This window comes from Equus caballus, chromosome 1 (assembly GCF_041296265.1).
Source record: "Equus caballus isolate H_3958 breed thoroughbred chromosome 1, TB-T2T, whole genome shotgun sequence".
Lineage (NCBI taxonomy): Eukaryota > Metazoa > Chordata > Mammalia > Perissodactyla > Equidae > Equus > Equus caballus.
The window spans coordinates 23,794,377-23,818,184 of NC_091684.1; the positions used below are offsets into that span (position 1 = coordinate 23,794,377).

The 23,808-nt window shown below is 40.9% G+C and overlaps 1 protein-coding gene across 1 annotated transcript; it reads left to right on the top strand.

Annotated features, from left to right (window-relative positions):
- The first annotated feature begins 2,334 nt into the window (after positions 1–2,334).
- On the top strand, positions 2,335–21,126 carry LOC138923219 (sterile alpha motif domain-containing protein 1-like). Its single transcript, XM_070260903.1, has 3 exons — positions 2,335–2,982; positions 15,465–15,603; positions 20,389–21,126. The coding sequence occupies exon 1, from the start codon at positions 2,454–2,456 to the stop codon at positions 2,892–2,894; it is 441 nt and encodes a 146-aa protein (XP_070117004.1). The 5' UTR covers positions 2,335–2,453; the 3' UTR covers positions 2,895–2,982; positions 15,465–15,603; positions 20,389–21,126.
- The last annotated feature ends 2,682 nt before the right edge of the window (positions 21,127–23,808 follow it).

Consider the following 23,808-nt stretch of genomic DNA (forward strand, 5'->3'; position numbering starts at 1 on the left):
GCTTGTAGAAAAGACATTAAGCAAATGCATCTGCAAATCTCTGAAATCATTGTGAGAGGAGAGAGAAACAGCTTTACTAGTCTTTAACAAATAACATTTGTGGTTTGAGTTGGGGGAGACTACAGGTTCCCTTCTCCCATCTATAGACCACAACTGGACAGCATCTTGCTTTGTTAGCAGAGGATAGGTCTGATTTCCAAGGATATGCCCTTATTCATGGGAAGTAAAAGTATTTTTGAAAGAATATCCCAGGCTCCTTGAATGACTGAACTCATCAGCCTGACATTTAGGACACTCTCTTGTTCATAGAAGCACTGAAATTTAATGGCTGAGATGGCTGCTTTTCTTGCATTTGCTCTTGTCTTAGATTGGTCTAAAGAATAGCTCTGAAGATTCTTCCCAAAATACACCTTACAAAAGAGCTCGTGTGAGAGAACTTTCCTTTTCATAAGTTAGAAAAGGTTTAGTTATTAATGAGTAATGGTTACTCTGTTATCTTCCAGGTGGTCCCATCACAGGTCTAGAAATTATATTTTTTCAATTAAGTTAACATGAAGGAAACAAAGTATATATTTAGAAGTTATAATTTTTCCTATCTTATTGTTATAGCTATCATTCTTTCTGGCACTCATATATTGAGTACCTCCATCTATATACAGGAGTATCATTAGTTTTGTGAAGACTGCAAAGGAATCTGAAGACATTTCACCCCTCTAGACATAAACCGTCTATTTGAAAGGTTTGGATTTTAAGAAATACTTTGCAATTTTCAAAGTCCTTTTTCCCCAAAATCTCCATTTGAACTTTATAACAGCAGCAACAGGAGAGCTGGCTTGGCAGATATTATAGTCATACAATTGAAGAATTTTGGACTCAGAAAGGTTTCAAAGGTCATTTAATCCAATTCTTTCATTACATTTTTATCATAACAATTTTTTTCATTTTTATTTTAAAATAGTATCAGATTACAAAAAGTTGCAAAATGAAATTCATATATGCCCTTTATTCAGCTTCTACAAATACAAACACCACACAATCACAGGACAATTTCAAAACTAGGAAATTAAATGTGATATGGTACTCTAAACTGATCTACAGACTTTATTCTAATTTTGCCAGTCGGTCTACTAATGTCCTTTTCCTGGTCTAGGATCTAATCCAGGATCACACAGTTTGTTTTCTTGTCTCCTAAATCTCCTTTAATTTGGGACAGCTCCTTAGTTTCTTTGCCTTACCTGATGCTGATATTTTTTAAGTGTATTGGTCCCTTATTTTGTAGAATGTTCCTCACTTACAACCCATTTTCAAGCGTAGGCAAGGGAGGGTGGTAATTCCCTGAGATCTCACAGTGAATTAGTGACAGAGAACCTTGTTCACAAATAGAAGACTGCTAACCATATGGAAAGTTCATCCCAAGGTTTCAGAGGCATGTTTTCTGCTAGAAGGGTGAGGACTGACACAGGTAAATCTGAATTTATCCAACAAACAATCATATAATAGATGCAATAAATATATGTCTCTAATAGATTACTGATGTTCTGTGGGGTCTTGGGTTTTGTGCTAAGCCCTGGGACTACAACAGTTTGCAAAAACCAAAATGTTCCCAAGCCTACAGTTTGAGCTCCTTTTTTTTTTTTCCCCACGTTCTCTGCCCCCGCCCCAGGACTTCGTAGTGTTTTAGAAGACTCCGAAGTGTGCGTCCACACAACATTTAGAACACGGTTAGTAGCAAAGTGCTCTTTCAAATGGGATTATGCAAGAACACTGATTTTAGACAGAATGAATGTTACAGAGGGTCAAGAAAAGAGAACAAAGAATGGCAACTGATAGAAAAACCCCTAAATATACGTATTATCACCGTCACTGGAGAGATGATAAATAGATAGACCTTAGATCTATAAATATACGATCTATGTAGATATATGATATGTATCCATAGGTATCTATTTGTCTATTGATATCTGTAGATAGATCATCGATATCTATCCATCACACACACCCAACCCCACGCCATCCCTTCTACCGCACTTCTAGCGCCTCTCCCAGGCCAGGACACATTGCCTGTGTTCTGGGTTAGATCGAGGGGCCAATTCACAGAGACTAAGAGGGAAAGTGTAGGAATCCCCCAATTCCTCTCCTCCCAAGGTCACTGGCGAGTCCTGGAGGCAGAGGAAAACTAGACTCCTTGCGGAACGGACAGAAGGAGGACAAAGCCAGAGGTGGTGAGCAGGAGAAGGAGGGTCCGCGGCACGTGCGGTCCGCTCCCAGTCCGCGGGGGCGCGGCGGGAAGGGGGAGCCACTGAACCTGAGCCCCGCCGCCCCCGGCCCCGCACTGGGCTCCGCAGGCGGCTGCACCGGGGCCGCGGGGTGCCGGCTCCAGCCCGCGTGGCGGCGCCTGGCTCTGTGCAAAGCACGCGGCCGCCTCCGCTAACCTCCTCCGCGGCCCAACTTGGATGGAGTTGGGGTCCCGAGCGCCTGTGCCCCACGGCCAGCCGGCGGGGAGCCCCGCGCCGCCACCTCGGGTCCGGGACTGCCCTCCGCTCCCGGGATGGGAAAAGTTGGCGCGGCCGGCGGCTCCCGGCCCGGCTGAGCGCGCTCCTCGCCCGCGTGGGTCTCGGTCTATCGCGCCCCGGGCGCCCGCGGCGGCGGCTCCTGCTGTATCCCGCGGTCCCAGGGTTGCTACCCCGTGGATCCCATCACCAGTCGCTGCGGGGACCGGCTCCTGCTGCTCCTTTCCTTTCTCTTCCCAGAGAAGCCTCGGGAGAGGTGAGCAGGATCGAGCAGGAGTAGAATCCGCTTTGGGCAGCGGGAGCCTGGAACTCTGGAGCAAAAGTAAGAAAAAGCCACAGGCTTCCGGGACGGAGGAGCTGAGGCTGACAGCGTGTGAGCAGTGACGAGGAACTTCGCACACAAACGCCGCTCCATTGGTCTGACCACAACAGCGTTGTGAGTAGAGAAGCGGCGCTGGGGCGCGTCAGAGAGGTGAGAGGCAACGGGTGGGATGCGTTAAAGTGGGCTGGGGGGAGTCAGGTGGAGAAGGGCAGTTGAGGTTTCTGACTGGGAAGGGTGCAAAGTGAAGCCTCTGCCCACCTTCTCCAGGAATTATATCACTTTCAAGATGTGCCTACATCCCTCCGGGACCTCCGTCTTCTCCAAGCCTCAACCTTGAAAAACACTTCCAAGATAGCAGACAAATCCTGTTTCCTGCCGCAATGGTCTGTGGGGTTGAAGGCCAGACAAAGAGTAGGATATTAAGTATCCGGTTGGTAGGGGTGAAAGAGTTAACTTTTAGGGCCATCTGACATTGCCTGGAGTGATTTCCCGTTTACTTGCTACAAACTTACTGATGGCTCTAAGACGACATATCTACAAGGTAATTTAGAGTGGGTGAGAACTGCGTGGGCAGTCGTTGCCCTTTCATCTAGGCCCCCTCTCTGGGAACTCATGGGATGCCAGCGCAGAGAAAGCCTGCACTACCTTCCACCTGCCCCAGTGTGTGTTTAGAGCTGGAACTTTGCAGCTTGTAAACTTTTGATTGTTCTCCAGTGTCATCCAGTCCTAGAAACATCAATATCCCAGTGACAACACTCCCCCACTGCCTGACCTCTAGTGAAGAGCACAAATAGAGGCTTGACCTTTCCTTATAAGGTGAAAGCGATTGACAGATTACAGGAGGCTGACACTAGGGAGATAGGGAGGGGGGTGTGTGGTGGGCTGCTGCTGGACCCAGAGAGGCTATTGGGGAGAAAGTCAGTGATCTGGGGTCATGCCAGGGGAGGTTTTAGATTTTGGAGAATAAATCTGCAGCTCTAGCTCTTCAGTCTGTCAGAGCTGTCAGTTTAAAAAGAACCTGGAAACTCTTATTAGCAGAAATAGTAAAAGAGCAGCTTTGTCCGTAATGATTAAAGAACATTTAAAAAGTGTCAGAAAGTTCTCTAGGCTACCATAAAGCAAGTGTTAAGAACATTATGATCAAGGATGGGCAAAAAATAAGCACATAAATAAATAAGTGGGGACTTAATCAGGAAATTGAGAGTTTACTCATTGAAATATGCACGGATTATCCAGCTCAGCGCCTTCCACCATGTCTTTATTTGTAATGTAACTGCCAGAACGCTTTCCAGACACAAGCACGTTGGTTATGCTCATCATTAGCTTTTGAAATACAAGTTTTGAATATTTTAAATATCTGCTCAGTAGGAATTCTATTAGTACATATGTATATTGATACAAATCGTGGTAACAGCATTCCAGATTGATAGCCCTGTCTTGAGAGCATCCGTGACACCCTAATGTCCAGCCTTGAGGACACAAGTTTTGTGTGTTGTTCATGTGCAAGTTTACTGAAATGACTGCAGCAGAGATTCTTTCTGTTGAGCTCCTGGAGACCTTTGCCCTCACTCCCTACTTTAATAATTGTATTTTTAATATCATTACCACTAAAATTATTTATCCTATTTAAATATGAAATTCTAAATGTTTTTCACTTCAAGTAGTTAACTCAGAATTTCTGGCTTAAAGGGAAGTTTCAAACACATCAGATAGGTGAGTACCATGAAGCAAAGGGCTTGGACTAGAAATAGATACTGTAATCCAAACTGCAAATTATCCCTTACCTAGTCTTGAAAGATTTTGGACAGAATGAGAAAGGGGGAAAATACATCTTTGGCAAACCAGACACTTGTTCATTTAAAAAAAGGGCTGAAATGTATGGCCAGGGTGTGTGTGTATGTGTGTGTGTGTGTGTGTGTGTTGCATATACACTCATATGCTTAGAAGCTGAATAGGGACAGTGTGGCTCAAAGCTTGGATGGGTGGCATGCAGTTGGTCTACTAAGACTACTTATGGTAGGAAGTAATAGGGATGGTGGCTGTTAATGTTTGAGCGCCCAAAGTTTGCTAAACAGTGAGTTTTCTCTTTCGTCTGAAGTCTTCTATTTCTTAATGCCAACCCCTCACACACACACAGAATACTTTTCCAGTATATATATATATATATATATATATATATATATATATATATCCTCAAAAACAGTTAATTTCATCTAGCCAAATTTATGTCTGAGCATCGTGGAGAAGGTAAAGTTTAAAGTTATTATTTTTGTAAACTGGAATATGGGGAATCAGAAGTAACGTCTTAGTTGGAAGCAACTTGATGAAATGAATAGCAGAGTGGAGATCTGAATTCTAGTCCAATTTAATTTCATGTTTCTTTGGCAAGTAGATATAATAATCTGAGTTTGAATTTCTTCATCTGTAAAGCAAGGTCAGGGCCAATCAGGATTAATCAGGAGAATCACATATCTTATACACACAAAAGGGCATTGATGTAACATCCTATACACATGTGTCACTGCCATGCCCAACACTTTCCTTTCTCTCAATCACTAAAGGGAATAGCTCATCAACCCCAAATCTGAAGACAACATCAGAAACTCATGACTTGCCACTTAGATTTCTTCCCCCAGAAAGCAGGGGGACTTAGATATCACACATCTGTTTGACCTGTCTGATCTTTAGCTAAAAGCCGTGGCTGAGAAAGACTAATGATTAGAATAACACCTGAATTAAAGGTATGAAATTATGGTAATCATAGCCTGCCCACCTAACTTTTCAAGAATTCTGAATGGTTTCCCTGACTCTTTCCCTTCTCCTTCCTGTGCCTTTTGCTGATGCTCGTGGGGCAGCCGTTTGAAGATGTAACTTTGATCTTGGACATGATTAGACCTTTTCCTGTTGTATGAGTATGTGTAGCGTGTGCGTGTGCATTTAGAGGAATTCCCAGTATTTGAGAGCCATTATTTAAATCCAGGTGCTCATCTTTGCAGCTTTGTCATAAAGGACAGCCTTTCTTGATGAGAGCCTTTGCAAGATCTGAACCAAATGAGAAAATCCTATGGCATGGAGGATGCTGAGTACAGATAATTTGTCATAAACAGGAACATATTGCTTCTGTGCCACTCATTTTATACATGATTTAATTTTATATGATATTTAGTGCCGTGTGTGTGTGTGTGTATTGCTTTCTTCCATTGAGTTCCAAATGCTAACCAGCCTTAACTCATTAATCCCTATGAAATTTCTGTTAGGTAGGTGGTAAGCATTAATATCTTTCCTCACATTTTTATGCTGAATATAATTTAAATGTTTCATTTTCTCACTCCCAGTCTCTTTTTCACTAGCATTTTGCTCAAAGACAGTTGTCTGCAGTACATTACTTGACTTACATCATTATGATGGTATTGATGCCACGTTTATCAAATTGCATGACTATCTGATTGTTTGACATGCATGTCTTCTCCTTCAGCTATTTTCAGACCTGAGATGTATCAACACAATGTTGGTATTAAACTGGGCCAATTTTTTGGTAAAATGCCTCATATTCATCATCTTTTTAATTTTCACAATAATCTTGTGAGAGTGGGATTATCGCTCCCATTGCACAAAACAGGAAATGGAGGTTCAGAAAGGATAAGTAACTTGGCCAAACTGATATGAGGGGTCAGGGACAGGGCACAATTTGAAAATTGCTTTGGTCTGACTCCAAAATCTGTGCTTATTTTGTAGATTTTAATGTAGAATTTAGAAATGAGAACCTTTTAAGATCTGTTTGTAAAATTATTCATCTTGAATGGATTTCAGAGGAGGTTGGAAAGAGGCAAATCCTGGCTATGGAAACTCCATCTCCTTCTGAAAAAGGAATGCCTTTAACCTGTGCCTGTCACATTGCATCCCTTACTCCGTTGGTGACAGTGATTGATTGCACTGGGCTCACACTCCCCTCTTGATCTGTAGAGAGTTTTAAAATCAACACTCGAAGGATTCATTGAGCACAAGGTCATCTGCACGTTTTGAGATCTGGTCTTGGTTAATACATTTCTGAGTTAACAAAATCAGTTTTATTTCGACATTGGCTGTGAAAATCGGGTTTGGTGATCATTTGTATAAGATTTTTTCACCTGACCCTTAATTGACTTTCTTTAACAAACTCACGTTTTCCCTTTTCTGATCAGAGCTCTCGTCCTAATCAAGAATGCAAATAGAGCACAGCAGGGAAGGCACGATGGGTGGAATAAGAAAGCTTACTAGATGTGGAGGCACATGGACCTCAGTTTGAATGTCCTTACCAGCTATCTCTTTTTTTCTTTTTTTGAGGAAGATTAACCCTGAGCTGACCATCTACTGCCAATCCTCTTTTTGCTGAGGAAGACTGGCCCTAAGCTAACATCTGTGCCCACCTTCCTCCGCTTTATATGTGCGATGCCTGCCAGAACATGGCTTGACAAGCAGTGCATAAGTCTGCACCCGGGATCCAAGCTGATCAGCCCTGGGCCACCGAAACGGAATGTGCAAACTTAACCGCTGTGCCACCAGGCTGGCCCCACCTTACTAGTTATCTTAAAAGTAGAGAGACTGTCTGCTTTCTGCTGTCTGGTGACGCATAGTCAATACTTCCTCTGAAGTCCACCCAGGTCTGACCCAATGTGTTAGTGTCTTCCACTTGAGAGTGTTGAGTACTTTGTGCTTATAAGTTCTGGGAAAACAAAGATGACACAGTGATCTGTGTCCTTGACTTGGGAGCAAGCAAACCTTACATTTCACGTGATTAGGTCCTTCCCTATTGTTCCTATACATAGATGTTTACAGAAATTCCTGAAATTTGAATGCGATTATTTAAATCAGGTAGTAGTATTTGCACAGTAGTTTGTTTTATATCATCTCTGTATTGGCAAACATGCCATCTTTACTGACAAAATGCATCATCTGAGAGTAGAAATTAAACCTCTTTTTGAAATGAGCTGGTACCTTCTAGAAAAGATAATTAAATATTGACTATGAGAATGAGTCACCTCTTTTTTAGAAAGGTATGAATAGAATAGAATTGGGCAAAAAGTACATGGAGTCTTTTCATTTATTTATGATATTAATAAGTGCTAACATTTAAGGAGTACTATCTGTGTGCCAAGGACGACACTAACAACCTTATACAAATGATCTTATTAACTTTTAATTCTGCAGATATATGCTAAGCACATAATATGTTTCAGGAACTGGTCAAGAGGTGTGTGAAGTGGTACAAAAAGTTATGAACATTCATATGAGGGAGTAGAAGATGCATGTCGTCCGATGGCAGAACTGCTAGAGAATTAATGGTGAGATGGAACCTTCTAGCTAGGCTGGTTATGAAGGCTTGTGGCAAGCGTGATGCTTAAATTGGACCACGAATAATAGGGAGAACTTTAAAAGGGGAGTTTTGAGATGAGCGTAAGTGCATGGTAGGGGAAACAACTTCAAGAGCAAATATGGGGAGGAAAAAGATTAAAATTCCTTAATCTGTAAAATCAGTTTTGAATGATTACAAGTATATTGCATGCCTAATGAGAAGTTGAAAATCTGTGTCAAAAAGAAAATCAATGCCATTCCTTAAAGATATGATTACCTTAATTTGCACATTCAAACAGTTAAATCTCATCTTGGATGTTGTTGCTTCTTTTTTTCCTGACTTATTTCTCAAACACAGTTTTCAAAACAGGCTGCCCAGACTGCCACTTTGCTTTGTCTTCAAATTTATATACAAATTCTGTGACCTGCCTTTCTGTTTCTTAATTAGTGTTGTACACCTCCAGAAAACATAGAGAATACATCTATGTCTCCCAAGGGGAAACGGGCCAAACAGCATCCCTGCGGTGGCCAAAGGTGACGGCCCAGAAGAGGTGTGGTCAGTGTGAGGAGGAACCAGACTCTCGAAATGTAATGGTCACTCCTGACCAGGACTCGCTCTGCTCAGATTAGATGGTTGCAATAGTTAAAAGTTTGGCCAGAAACATAGGTAAAATCTTACTGTGCGAAGTTCATACTGAAAGAGCAGAGTTTATTCTAAAATGTGGGTAGGCATAAAAGGACCGGAATGCTCTTGTAGGAAACCCTACGTGAACTTTTACATGGTCTTTAAAGCTTTCATGTCTGTTTCTGCTGAGATCTGCTCGATGTTTTTATATGACCTTAAATCAGTAATGTGCCTTTTCACTTTTCAAAATGCTTCGGTTTTGAAGAATTTTGCCAGGTTCCTTTAGTTTTATTCTCATCATAGTCCTAAGAGATAAGAAGGACAGACATCATTACCTCCGTTTCGTGGGAGATGACCTGAGGCTCTGCTGTTTCGCAGGGTGAGGTGCAGGTCAGCTGCTGCAAGAAGAGGGACTAAAGCTTAGGACACAGCCTGATGCCACTGACACCTGGACTTGCTCGGGCTTTTCTCGCCATGGGTTCGGGACAGAGTTTATGTTTTGACTGAAGCCTATGCTTCTGCCCCTCAGGGACCACTATTGAGGACAAGTATAGAAATTAGGCTCAGGGCTCTTGGGTTCCAGGAGAACCTATTCAAGTTCTCTGTGCTGGGCTTTAGGCAAGTTGCTTGGTGCAGAGTGACTTCTGGGTCATTATTAGCCTTTAAAAAGTGGCCGACCGTACAGGGTACTAATAAGATTTACTGCAAGTAAGGTGCCATTGCCTATTGATACAAGTGTTGTTTTAGATATTGACAATTCTAAGTGAGTCATCAATGACTCCTTTTTCTCTTCTTGTATCTGATGGAGGCTGGGGGTTGGAGACAGGGCAGAGGGGAGTTTGCTGAACAGGAGAACAGGTCTGCTCCACCCAGATATGCTATCTATGTGATAACAGAAGTTGACTTTTAGCAACAATAATAACAATTACCACATCTTTTGAGCAATTCTCTGTAAGCACAATGCAGAATATCACTGCATTATGTAATTTAATCCTCACAACAACTCTTGAAGTAGATATTTTCCTCATTCCAACATTGTGGAAACTGAGTCTCAGGGGCGTTAAGAAACGTGCCCCAAATTACCTAGGGAAACGTGGCAGAACAGGGGTTTGAGGTTTGCTCTGAGTTCAGCTCCAAAGCTCTTTCTGCTGGCTCACACTGCCGCTGTGTGTGGGTTTATTATATTTAGGGAATTCACAAGTCAGTTCAGAGCGATGGTTGAGAGAACTCTTGACAGGAGCAGAAAAATCTAAGTGTGCCCCTTTCCATGTCACCCTGTCTCAGGTTGCTGACCTGTTTTATGTGTTTCACGACCTCCATCCATCCCTGTGAATGGCTCACATAGCATCACTAATGTGTGTCCTCTCCAGCTTGTCATCCAGGGAGAATGTGTGGGAGCTGGCACTTGATTTCTCCCTGCCGGCTACTGATCCTGGAGACATGGCAGGAACAACATGGACACTCGGTTTAAGATAGTGCTACTGAGACCAGGTATTAGGTAATTGGCTAATCATACTGTGCCCAGGAGCCAAAGGTTTGAGGGCTCTGGTCATCTTCTGCGTTAGAATACCAGAGGATGTGGGAATTCAGACCCATAGGCCATGTGATGCAGGGCTTGCCTGTTGGGAAAGTAAACGATCTTCTGTTTGGTTCTTTGCTTCCCACCACTCTCTTGGTTAGAATCATCAAGAGGGCATTTGTCACTCTGCTTTAGAAGCACTGCCTCTGATCTCCACCTGCCCTACCCTGCATTTTGCTGACTGGATGGAGGGATTTTGAAGTGGGCAGACCGGGGCTCTCTCAATGGCCACTAAAACTATATTCAGGCATGGTTGTCAGGCCCCAGCATTTAAATAACCTGGGGTGTTTGAAGAAAATTTAGGCTCCAGATAGTATTTTGTTGGAGGGGGCAGGGCAGTGAGCAGGAATTTTGTGTGTTAATCACCCCCCAGGTGATTCTTTCTAACACTAAAGTTTGAAAAATGTTTCCCTAGAGGATTCTTCTATGGGCTTCCCGGTCCCTGAACTTCCTCAGATTGCCTGCATATTGTGTGTATATGAACGTTTTTTTTTTTTTTCTGGAAAGAGTTGAAGTCCACAGCTTTCAACAACTTCTCTAGGAATCTGTGAACACAGTGCGGTAGGACCCTCTGAAGCAGGCTGACAGGGAGACGATGATGCACCTACAGTATGGGATGTCATGCCAGCTCTTCAGAAAGAGGAAAGACAGTACCTTTTCCTGGAAAGTCGTCTTTCTACTGTTGAAATAAACACTTTGCTTTGTCATTTACATAATGGGAATGAGTTCTAGGTACTGTCTTTCCTGGGTATCCACGGAAACGAGGTTTGTGTTCTGAGGATAAAAGGCTGAACTTTTCTAACTATAGCATAATGATTAGTAGTAAAGATTCTGGAAGCAGACTCCTTGGGTTTGAAGCATTGCTTCAACATTTACTAGCTCTGTGATGTCATGAAAATAAGTCTGATTCCATGCCTCTATTTATTTCCTCATATGTAAAACATATCCTTCTTAAAAGTTTGTTATGAGACTTAAATGGGTTGATATACATGTAGTGCTTAAAACAGTAACTGGCAGATAGTAAGCCCTCAAGAAATGTTAACTATTGTATTACTATTATTACTTTGTGGTTATAGTCATCAGTGAATTAATAACAACAATCATGATAATAAGCATAATGCCTAATGCCCACTTAGCAAATATGTATTATATGTTGTTTGTGACATTACCACCTCTTTTGTAATGATGCTCTCTCCCTTTTTCATTTTCATGTCTTGTAGGGCTGAGGCCCTTTCTCATCTTTAAAAAACTGTTCTTTGTTTTTTCGTATTCATTCATTACAGCATTTATAACTATACACTCAGAGTAAACACTTAGTAAATTATTGCTGTTTTTTTTTCTTTTTTTGAACTTCACTTGGTCCACAAGAAAGCAAAACCCATGACCTTGTACATGAATGTGATAAAATATTATACAGCCATTAAATATCTTATAGACACAGATTTGATGACTTAGAAAATATACACAGCAAAGCAAAAAATAAAACGTAAATTTCAAAAATAGTAAGATTTTAAGTTCCATGAAGGTAGAAATTTTTGTCTCCTGTTCTCTGATGTATCTCAGATATTTAACAGGGCATCTAGTATGTAACAGGGACTCAGTAAACTGGTGAATCTCTTTCTATTTTTGTAAAAAATAAATAAATAATGGAAAGAAAAGGTGAAAAAAATCTGGAAAGATAGAGCTAAAATGTTACCCTTGATTATAACTGATTTTTTTTTTTTAAAGATTTTATTTTTTTTCCTTTTTCTCCCCAAAGCCCTCTGGTACATAGTTGTATATTCTTCGTTGTGAGTCCTTCTAGTTGTGGCATGTGGGACGCTGCCTCAGCGTGGCTTGATGAGCAGTACCATGTCTGAGCCCAGGATTCGAACCAACGAAACACTGGGCCGCCTGCAGCGGAGTGCGTGAACTTAACCACTCGGCCATGGGGCCAGCCCCTGATTATAACTGTTTTGATTATCATTTAAATTGTTTTGTATTTTCTGATATTTCTTTCATGAACATGCACTACTTATATATATTTTTTTAAATATTTAAACTTAACAAAAAGAGATTGTGAACTCAGATTCATTATATTTAATTCTAGGCACCTAAATTTGACACACATACACAAATCTCTCTACTAGAGTTGTTAGATAGTTTATTGAAAAAGGTGGCAAAAAATATCACTTTATGTTTTTTCTTCTGAATGTGTAATAGCAGCTGTTTCCAGGCCCTTCTTCATCAGTTTTTTTAATTGGAGAACAGACAGATATGGAGGTACTTGCAACAATAAGACTATACACTAGACTTTCTGGTGACCTATAATTCCAAGAAAGAGAACATATATATCTCAATTTAAGTATCAGACATTAGCTTGGTCTTGATATTCATCTACCCATCTACCTATCTATCTGTGCATAGAAATTCACATACGCACACACCCACACACATGCACACCCTTAGCCATATGTATAGATAGTGAGTTGAGCCTTATATTCCACCTGTGACCTCTCACCCACGGAGGTGAGTCATTAGATGGTCTCTCCTGGCCATGGAAAAGAAGTTTACTGATTTAATGGCTTAAGTGGAAGGCAACTGAAGAAAAAGAGTGAAAGGAAGAGGAGGAAACAGAAACTGAGATACAGAGAGATGGAGAAAGAGAAAGACAGAAAGAGTATGAGAGAAGCAGAGCGAGGGAGATGGAAAAGCAAGAGAGGAGTTGGGAACGAGTGAGAGGAGAGGGAGCAAGAGAGAGAAGGACAGGGACAGGAAGAGAGAAAGAGGCTACATCAGAAGCATGGAGACCCAGAGATCCAAAGAGAGAATCATAGGAAGAAGGAGCAATCAAGGAAAGCCAGTGACAATGGAGAATTTGTAATTCACCAATGTTTTTTAAAAGTTCCGGAGTAGAACTTGATCTTGTATTCACTAGAAACTTTCCTAATATACTGATGAGGCTTTTTTTCTTTTAAGTTTTGGGATAAGTTCTGATTTTTTTATTCATAGACATCATATCACACTACTAAAGTATCCCTGAGATGTGTGCCAGATTGCGGGGCTCAGAGGTAACACAGTAGCCACCACAGTTCCTTTTCAAAGTTATGTGCATGTGGCTCCTGAGTTTACAAAGAGAGGACGTTTCACACTTTGTTAATTTTTGGCTTGGAATGGGTTTGACCTTTAAAACAATATTCACCCTAGTGGTTAGATTTCTAGGTAACCCACAAAAACTCAGGGTCCTGGTTTTGGAGCTTATGTTGTGATTTAGATGTCCAGTGGTTTGATAACTTTATAGGCTCATCTGGGCATCAAACTAGAGTTGACAATTTCATTTCTGGATGAAAACTATACTTCAGAGCCAATGTTGAGGAGTAGATGTGGTGGCACCAAAGACTTGGATAAATTTGCTTTCTTTGACTGCAGACGCTCAACAAAAGTAGTTGGTAGCTACCTAAGCCACATATGCTTCTCTTCTCTATGGAAAAAGCAAAGCAATTTGGGAATTTTCCCTCTTTGAAGAAACTAGCACAGGTCAACCATTGTGTATTTTTGCAGTTTGTAAAAGCTACATTTTGTTTAGCTTGGGCTGCATAAAGGATTTACTCAACTAGCAATACATTTTATAGGAAATTTTTGACAGTTGTCAATTTAGGACGTGAAACTATGGTCGAGGGTACAGATGGGCAAACTATGTTCTGTGGGACAACTTTGGCTTGCTATCTGTTTTTCTACATAAAGTTATATTGGAACACAACCTCATTCACTTGTTTTTGCATATCGTCTGTGGCTGTTTCTGTGATGCAACAGCAGACTTGAGTAGTTGTAACAGAGACCACTTGTCATGCAATGCTAAAAGTATTTCCCACCTGGCCCTTTACCCGAAGAGTTTGCTGACCTCTGGCCTAGATCATGGGGAGGGAATTTTTAACCATTCCGTTTATGTTTGTCTACGCTGTTTTGAATTTTTTTTGCCACGTGTATATGTTCCTATTGTAATAAAACTATTAAAACATTTTAAATGATTGTGCTACATGCTAAGATGTAGCCTTTGCCCTTGAGGTTGCATATGCTGATGGGAATAGATAGCTATACAGACAGAAAACATTGCAATTTAATATGATAAGTGCATAATAAGTATCATAAAGATTTGTCCAAAGTGCTATGAGGACAAAAATGGGTGAAGTCAACTAACCTGCCTGGGAGAGGGAAGGAGTGATTTTATGAGGAATTAATATTTGACCTGGCCTTTATACAAGGTTAGGAATTGGCCATTCCAGGGACCCTTGAGAGGGGGACAGGATGCCTGTAACCATTTTCCCTCCTTATTATGAGAATTAGGTCCACCTTAGTGGTTCTCAGTACATTTAACAAGATGTGACCAGTGTTTTTATCCTGTTAGTCATTTCCATCTCCATGCCAATTGGACTCAGTCTAACAATCTTTAAATATCATGTTCGATTTCCTTTTTCCTTTTGACCATCAGTCTCTGACTAGACCAAAGAATCTCACCTCCCAAAAAGATAAAGGCTTGCCTTAAATCTAAACAAACATTTTCTTTCTCATCTCTTCACAGGAGAATTTTAGTAGCATGGTTTTGACAGAGTTTTCCGTTGATATTTATTATGTTGCTGCTTCTACACAAGACAAAAATGGGTGATTCTGTCATGTTCTGGGGCCTGTGGCCTGAATCAATGTGGCTATTGGGTGCCATATGACAAGTCAGTTGTCATTTTCTATTAGTGCAATATTGTTACCCCAGGAAGTATGATGATATGCGCTAGAGTGCATGACATCACTATTATCTACAATCAGCCTGATATGTACATAAAATGAGAGGGGTTGTGTACCTAAATTAGGTCAGTGCATATCTTATGATTTTAACCTTAATGTCTCTCTCAGAGCTGCGCCCAAAGAAGAAAGTTAACTCTTATAAGACGTTTAAATTTTTTTTTCTCCCAAGACTCCCATCCATCTCTTCTTCCCACTATGCTTTTTTTTTTTTTTTTTTGAGGAAGATTAGCCTTGAGCTAACTGCTGCCAACTTCTCTTTTTGCTTAGGAAGACTGGCCTTGAGCTAACATCCATGCCCATCTTCCTCTCCTTTATATGTAGGATGCCTGCCACAGCATGGCGTGCCAAGCCGTGCCATGTCCTCACCTGGGATCCGAACCGGCGAACCCCAGGCCTCCGAAGCAGAATGTGCGCACTTAACCGCTGCGCCACTGGGCCGGCCCCTGCATATTTTTTAAAGGTAAGTGTACATAAAAAAGTGCCCGTGTCGTCATTACACTGCTTGTAGGACTTTCACAAATGAACACACCTGTGTAGCCAGCACTCAGATCAAGAAAAGAACATCAGGATCATCCCAGAGGCCCCACTCGTGTCATTTTGTATTCAGTTCCCTCCTTCAGGATAACCTCTGTATTGATTTCAGATAGCATAGGTTGGTTTTACTTGCTTTTATACTTTATGTAAAATTTATATAAATGGAATTCAATTCTATGTCCTTTTTTACATCTGACTTTCAATATTATATTTTTTAATTTCTCCCATATTGTATTTATTTTTAAATCATATGAGCTGTATAATTTGAGAGTAATATGAATAGTTCTTTTATAAACATTCTCATATGTGTCTTTTGGTGAACATATAGAGTCATCTCCAATTCTGAGGACAATCATGTTCAGCTTTAGTAGATATTGCCAAATATTTTTCCAAAGTAATTGTACCAATTTATATTCCCATTGGCAGTGAATGAGAGTTTTGGTTACCATACATATACCCACACTTGATATTTTTCATCTTTTTCATTTTATCTATCCTTTGATCATGAAGCATTATCACATAGTGATTTTAATAAGTATTTCCCTGATTACTACTGAAGTCAGTTCATTTGGATATCCTCCTTTGTGAATTATTTGATCCATTCTTTTGAATTTTATTCTGTTACCTGTCTTTCTCTTACTGATTTTTGGAAGTTATGATTTTTTGCTATATTTGTTGTTATGTATCTAATGTGGCTGAGTTGTTTGTCATATGTATATATGTATATGTATGCCTACTATGCGGTTTGACTTTTCATCATCTTAATGGTGTCTTTTAATGCATAGAAGTTCTTAGTTACAATCTATTCGTATATAGTTAGTTGCTGTTCAGAACTTTTCAGGGACTGATGTAATAAAACTAGCCTACATCAAATCATCAAAAGGTTTTCCTATATTTTGTTGTAAAATATTTATTACTTTATCTTCCACGTTTCAATGTGTAATTCATCTTGAATTGATTTGTGTGTATAGTATGCGATAAAGTGAAGATGCATACATACATGATTTTTCTCTATGGCTATACAGTTGACACAGGATTCTTCCTTGATAAGATCATTCTTTTCCCACTACTTTACTGAGTTACTTTGTCACAAATTTGTTGACTGTTCATTTGTTGATGTCTTTCCGAACTCTCCATTCTGATCAATTAGTCGGTTTTTCCTTGTATTAATATCATATTATTTTAATTATATGGCTTCATCATAGGTCTTTATATCTACCGTCTTTATATGTTTAGCAGTCTTCTGTTGTATGCTAGACAGCATAGAAAAGAATCACAGAGACTATAACTGAGGTTATTTTCCAAAAGAGGATTTTTCTTTTTCTCTGTTAGGTTTATAAGCTGGGGCACTGACCATCTTAGGCTTATCAAGGACTAACCTGGGTTTTGTCTGGGTTTCAGCTATAGCAAGACTCAATCTTTTCTGATTAGCCCCTGCTACCATGGTGGGGTTCTCCATGGCTTTTGATTGAATTCTGGGGTATCTGGTGTCTTCAGCCCTGGAAACCAGCTAGAAATTCAGTTTTCTTCACAGATATTCAGCTTAGCTTTGATCTCCCATCCATGCACTCCTCTCCTCCCTTTCTTTTTTTTGTGGAAAATGGCTGTAGTTTGATGTCTACCAAACCTCCACCTTTGTCACTTCAGCAGTGCAAAAAATAGCCAAAATAGCTGCTAGTTTTTCTGTCAGCTAAGGAACTGTAGTTTTCTGCCTACTGTCCAGACTGGTCCTCAGACTCTAGCTTTGCCCAATATTAGGATGTGCCCCCAGGTGAAATGTGATTAGATTCTCAGTATCAATTCACCATTCCTTCTAGGACTTTAGTCAATTTCCTGTGCCAGGCCCCTGCCTCCTCCTAGTGAGTTTTGTTTACTAAGCAGAAGACTGCACATTTGCCTCTTTGTGTTCCTGTGCATCCTCAGAATTCAGCAAATGTTTGTAGAACAAAGTAGACATACAGGTCTCTTAGAATGGAGGCAAGGAGAACAGTTAGAAGGCTAATCTGGGCAAGAAGCTATGGTGGCCAGAATTAGCAGGTTACATATTAAGATGGATGGATGTAAATTAAAGTGGAAAGGTTTGATACAGATTTTAGGATGTATAACAAGTAACCATGGGGAATCTAGGAAGGAAGGTGGGAAAAGGAAGAGTCAAGAAAGGCAATGCCCATGCTTCTACCTATGGCAATTGAGCGGTATGTGAATCTAGGCAACTGTAAGCCTTAAATGAGTTAAGTCAACAGAACTGAATTTGTAAATTCAGTTCAACCTAAGCTCTAGTTAAGATCACTCAGCTGGTTCTATCCTCTGAGTCTGCTACTAATGGAATCATTTCTGTTGCTTATCCACCCTTTCTTGAAATATCCTAATATAACTAAGTTCTCATAAAAGACTGTAAGATGTGTATGTTAATTCCTTGGCAAAGAAGGTTTTTAATGTTAAAAAAATAAAATTGAGGGAACCATTAAATGTCTTCTGCCCCACCACAATAAAGTAACAATCAATCCCCTATACCAGCAAGTGCCCTATCGATCTTATGAGGTGAGGGGTTCATTTATTCAAATGGTAATGAATTAACAAATGAGTGAGAAATGAAGGCTGCCCCTTCTTTGCTGATTTTCTTCTCTCACATCTTGCTTCCTTCAAAGTTATCCTTCATTTAAGCATCTCAGAAGAGAACCTAAGATTGGAGTTGGATCTTAATGTTGGAGAGCGAGAGAGTGCAAGAGGTGGTATATAAAGAGTATAGAGAATGTGTGACTTATTGTTAGTGATTTGACCAACGTTTCACAGCAATGACTTTTAATGCTCCATTCCCACTGCAAGCTATGAATGTGGCTAATGGAAAAACGTAATTAAGAAACCAGCTTATCTTACTCTGTAAAAAGCACAACTTTTGATTGAATTGGTGGGTTTCTATTAATAGTAATAATCAACTACTAAAAGTATTAGGTTTCTATAGGTAATGACGGGGACTTTCTTTCACTGATGGGTTGTAACAGAATCCATTATTATTGTAGGTATTATTTTCTATTTCAGAATGTGTGGTGAGGTTGTTCCCAGAGTGGGCACCTCTGTGTCCCCAAGGTCTCTGTCCAGTGAATCCCTTGCCATTCTAGCATGAGCAGTTGGCTTCCACTTCAAGTGCAATTCTTCTGAAAACAGACTGCTATTTTACACTGTCTTAGTGTTACAGACTTCCGTGTGCCACTGACTTTAGACCTTCGCTGAAAGTATCTCCATGAAACTGGTAATTCGTTAAGTGCCAAGGGCTGGATGAGTTCATTCCCACCACATCGGCTGCTGTGTGATACACAATCATTTTCTCTCAGTCTCTGTCTCTTTTTCTCTCTCTCTCGCTCAATCGAAAAGTGAATCTGTTCCCTTCTTTTTGGAAAGGCTTGCCTCCACAGTTTGAACTGGACTGTGCGTTTCAGGTTGCTCACAGTCTATGAGAAAGTAACATGGAGGCTAATCCTTAGAGAAACCAACTTGCTTCCTTGAGAAGGACATTTCTTTTGTGAAAAGTGATTGCAGACTTCAGTAAAATTATATGAGGGAGAGTAAAATACCTCATTACTGGTAGGGTCAGGCTCATCCTGTTTATGAGCTCCATTTAATTAATTATTAAAGGCTAAGACATTTAGAGAAAAACTTAACAGCATTCTATTAAGGTCAAAGTAGCTAAGATTAAAATTTAAATAGTTTTAACTATCGTGTTGTTTCAAGAATGTTCTCTTCCGTTTGGGGAGGTAAACTGAGATAGGAGGTAGAGAGGTCTACAGTAAGAGTCAGGAGACTTGCTTCAAATTCCCCCTCTGCTGTCAACCTGGCTCTGTGACCTCAAATGTGACACTTACTTCCTGTAAGTCAGGGGATAAAAATGCCCATTTCCAAAGCTGGTTGTGAGGAATCCATATGCTGTGAGAGCGGCTGGCACAGTGAGGGTCTGGCTCACTGTCAATGTCCAGTGAATGTTTGGTTCAATATCTGTGTCAATATTTCCTATGAGAGTTTGTTCAGGAAGTTTCTCTGAACCAGGAATTATTATAAGATGCCAGTGCTCATGATTTGTGAGCACTGGTCGGGAATTCTCTTTTTAGGCTGAGGGAAGATCATCAGACCTGATCTAGAAGATTAGTTTTAGTTCTGATTTGTCCTTCACCAGTTGTGTGACACGTGCGTAAATCATATAACCTTTTTTGAATATTTAGTATCCTCATCTGGGCTATAAGCATAATACTTAATACAGTCAATACATAATACAGTTCGGGGTAGCATGAGCTCTGAGTGGCACTGCCTGAGTTTGAATCTCAGCTCTACTACTTACTAAATGGTAACTCTGGGCAAGTGACTGAAACTTCTCTGTGGATGTTTTTTTATCTATAAAATAAGCATAATGATAATAACCACCTCATAAGATCTCCAAGAGGCTGACATGAATCGACACATGGGAAATGTTCTAGCAGAGTGTCTGTCACATGATACGTGCTCAATAAATGTTAATTGGGATGATTTTTATTTCTTCCTAGCCCTTGCTTGAATGAAACCACCAAACATGGAAACTAGAATGCTGAGTGCACTGTCAATACAGTGTTAATGTCATGACAGTTCTCTGAAGAAAAAGAAAACCTGTCTGATGTTCCCAGTTATGTCTTACCTGAATTTTTTTCTCATTTTTTCTTTCCCCTGATTCTTTGTGCCAGAGTAGCAGCAACTACAGCAATAATAGCCACTATAGTCCAGGGCCAAACTGCCAGAAACCAGGATGAAAGAGATCACCTTCCTCCGCACTCTGCCACTGTGCCCCTGGGTTTTCTTTGGCAGGAGTGCTTCACGTATTTCCTCAGAAGCCACATAGCTGTGAGCGCAGCAGTTTTCCTGGAACCAGCGTCAGGAGGTCCCTGCTTCCCTGTGGCAGGCTCCTGTTCTCACTGAGGGTATCAAGCGTTTCTTCATCCAAGTGGAAGCGCATGGCCTTTCCCTTCCTGTTTCAGCAGCTCCCACTCCCAGCCTCAGACCCAGTCAAGACAAGTGGGGCTGCTGCATGGAGTGAGCCTCTCTGAGCCCCTGAGGGAGGTTATAAGAGCTTCTCAGAGAACAAAGCTTTGGACTGGACTTGGCTTTGCTGTGATCCATTTTCCTGGCAAACTATGGTGTTGAATGAAGTTAAGAAGATGCTCCCTGCAGATTGCAGTCCGGTCACAAAGGCTGAAAGTTGAGGGGAAGTGGCCATTGTTCCCTCCTGTTTTATCACTCCAGGGTCTGTCTCCTTGAATCTTTGTTGGAGTTATTGGTATCCTGGCTTTGTCCATGTACCCTGGTATTTGAGTACTGGTGCTCATAGCACTAGTAAAAAGGGAAACCTAGAAAAAAAATCTAAAGAATAAAATGAAAGTCATTTGTAACCCATCTATTTGTAAAGAAAATAAAATTATGTTTTTATACCTTATACTTTGGTTGTTTCCACATATATTTTGATGTGTTTATGTTTAATTATTGAAATTATGTGACACATGTGTTTCCGTGGTTCTTCATTTTGCTCTCTTACTGAACATTATGTTGTTTTTTCCCATGCCATTACCAGTTATTTATAAGTGTTATCATAATTGTCACATCATAATGTATTGTTGAATGAATACACTATAATTTACTTAATGAACCCCCTGTTGTAATCCTTAATTTGTAGCCAGTCTTGAGGAGCTTTAGGGATATTCTCTATGAGAAATGGAATACAGGAGAGGACGACACCTCGAGATTCCCATTGTAGGGTTTTCCTTTTCACACATTGGGGTAATCTTTTCACCCCTTTCTTCTTTTCCGAAGTGGGCAGAGTTGACAGGATGTGTAGATCAGATCCTACCAAAAGCTGAAAAAACAGGCTGATTCATGTGTGTGTGTATCTGCACTTTAAAAATTCTTCTTTAAAATACTATTCTGGTGATTTCTGTACTTAACAAGAAGTTTGGGTTGTTTAATTTACTGATACCAACTGTGCCCACCTAGCGCTTGAGCTACGTCTCTCTTCTGACATCAGAGATTTTTCTTCATCAAGGAAATTCATCAAGGACATTCAAATATCAAGAAATCACTGGCTTTCAATGTCAAGAAGAAAACTTTTAATACACTTGAACCCAGAGCCGGAAATCAAAGAATCCCAGACATGTCTTCCATTTACATAATCTGGGGCTGCCCAGTTTGTTAACTTTGAGCATAACTTTGGCAGCAGGAAGGCTCTGCTATCATGTAGTCAGATCAGTCGTCTGGGGTAGTTGCTCAGGGGGCAGTATCCACACTCCTCCGCAGACTTACAGAACCAGCCGCCAAAATAGAGAATAGGAATCTATATTTTTAACAAACTCCCCAAGTGAATTTTGTCAGGTAAATTTAAGAAATGGATCATGTCCCCTACACAATAAAAGATTTCTAGGCCATCAACTCAGCCTGAAAGACGATTGCCTTACCTTGTCCTCACACTTCTATTTCCGAGGAGTGTTAGCCTCTTAGATATTGGGTTTTTCTTAAAGAATTGTTTCATCTTTTGTAATTTTCAAAATCACGATTGGCAAACAGTAGCTTCATAAACCTGTAGCAAGGCTGATGAAGGAATTTTTGTAATGCAGAAGTGATCATTTTTGAAAGAAACATCCCACATCTCCCCAAAGGCACTGCCACTAATAGAGAACCAGCTGCATTCCTCAGTCACAGGCCAATACCACTCTTGTGGAATGGATAAAAACTGTGTTATCGCCTATGGGGACTGGCTGATTTGAGGCAGTAGCATATGGCTGACTGTTAAAACAAATCAAAATAAAACCAAACAGAATGTTCTGGTGGCTTGGCCCCAATAGAATTTTCAAAAGCCAATACAAAAGGCTAAGCCCAGACGCAGCCTCACTCCATCTGTGCTTCATCTCCAGCCCAGAGAAACTTGAGCCTTCTTGGGCCTAGTCTACTGGGCTGCTTCCAATGCACTGTTTGTCCAGACTTTCCTCTTGTAACAGGTTTCTTTTTGTGCGGATGAGAAACTACTCATTGTGTATCCTCGTGTACCTGTTAGAAAGGATGAGAAGTCTTCCACTAAGATGACCCACTGGTCCCAGTAGTGAGGGTACCCAGATGTGATGGGCAGGTCCTCATGGTCGTCAGCTGCCATAAAGAGGAGTGAATGGTCTCTGTTCTTCCCCTTCCTACGTATAATTTCAACTACCAAGGAAAGTAGATCTTTAAACTTTTATGGTCCTAATGCAGACAAACGTGGTAGATAAGAATTATCTTATGAAAAAGCAGTGAAGGGAAAAGGTATGAGGAGCAGGAGTGGGAGAGAGTTACAGCCAGTCTTCTCTACTCTTCGCATTTAAAAAAATTGGGAAGTGCAGGGCGAATCTTCCTCAAGCAAAAAGAGGAAGACTAGCAACAGATGTTAGCTCAGGGTGAATCTTCCACAGCAAAAAGAGAAAAAAATTAAGAAGTAGGATAAGCTTAATAATAAGAATAGATTAATGCAAAAACTTTTCTTTGTTGAGCCACCTGCAGGAGACATTCCTGTTCTCTATTCCCTAAGTATTGTGAAGCTGTTGGATTTTGTGGGTGAGAGTTGTGGGTACCTGGCTTCTAGCAGAGCAGGAGCCACAGTAAAGTGGGGACATCCCTCCATGAAGTGGTGTCCCCTATAAAAATTGCAATGGACCTCAGGGCCATTTGCCCATTGCATATATTTTCTGGAGCATTAAGGAAATGACAAGCAGGTTTCTTAAGTATGTGCCCAGTTCTCCAGTGAAAGAGGAGAGAGGCGGAAATGGCCCCTGTAAGTTAGCTCTGATCATGCTGGGTCCATGAAACCCTTCACAAAAGCAGCTGGTCCCTCCCGGAGTCTGGATGTTAGTCAAGCCCAGACTCTTTCAGTAAAGGGTGTAGATACTGAGGAGATGGCCAGCTGGGTGCCCAGAAGCAGGGTTTGAGGGAACAGACCCTAAGTAAGAGACCCTAAGTAAGAGCAAACAGACCATAAGTGAGACCAAAGCCGCAGGTCGCAACTGGCACAGACACAGGGCAGACCAAATGGGCCCAGACAGAACAGGAGCCAGAGGGACAAAACTTCCAGAGGCAGAGCAAAGTAGGTGGCCATAAG

Bases quoted from the DNA above. Each gene is read 5' to 3' on its own strand.
- LOC138923219 (XM_070260903.1), top strand. From the start codon at position 2,454: ATGGAGTTGGGGTCCCGAGCGCCTGTGCCCCACGGCCAGCCGGCGGGG.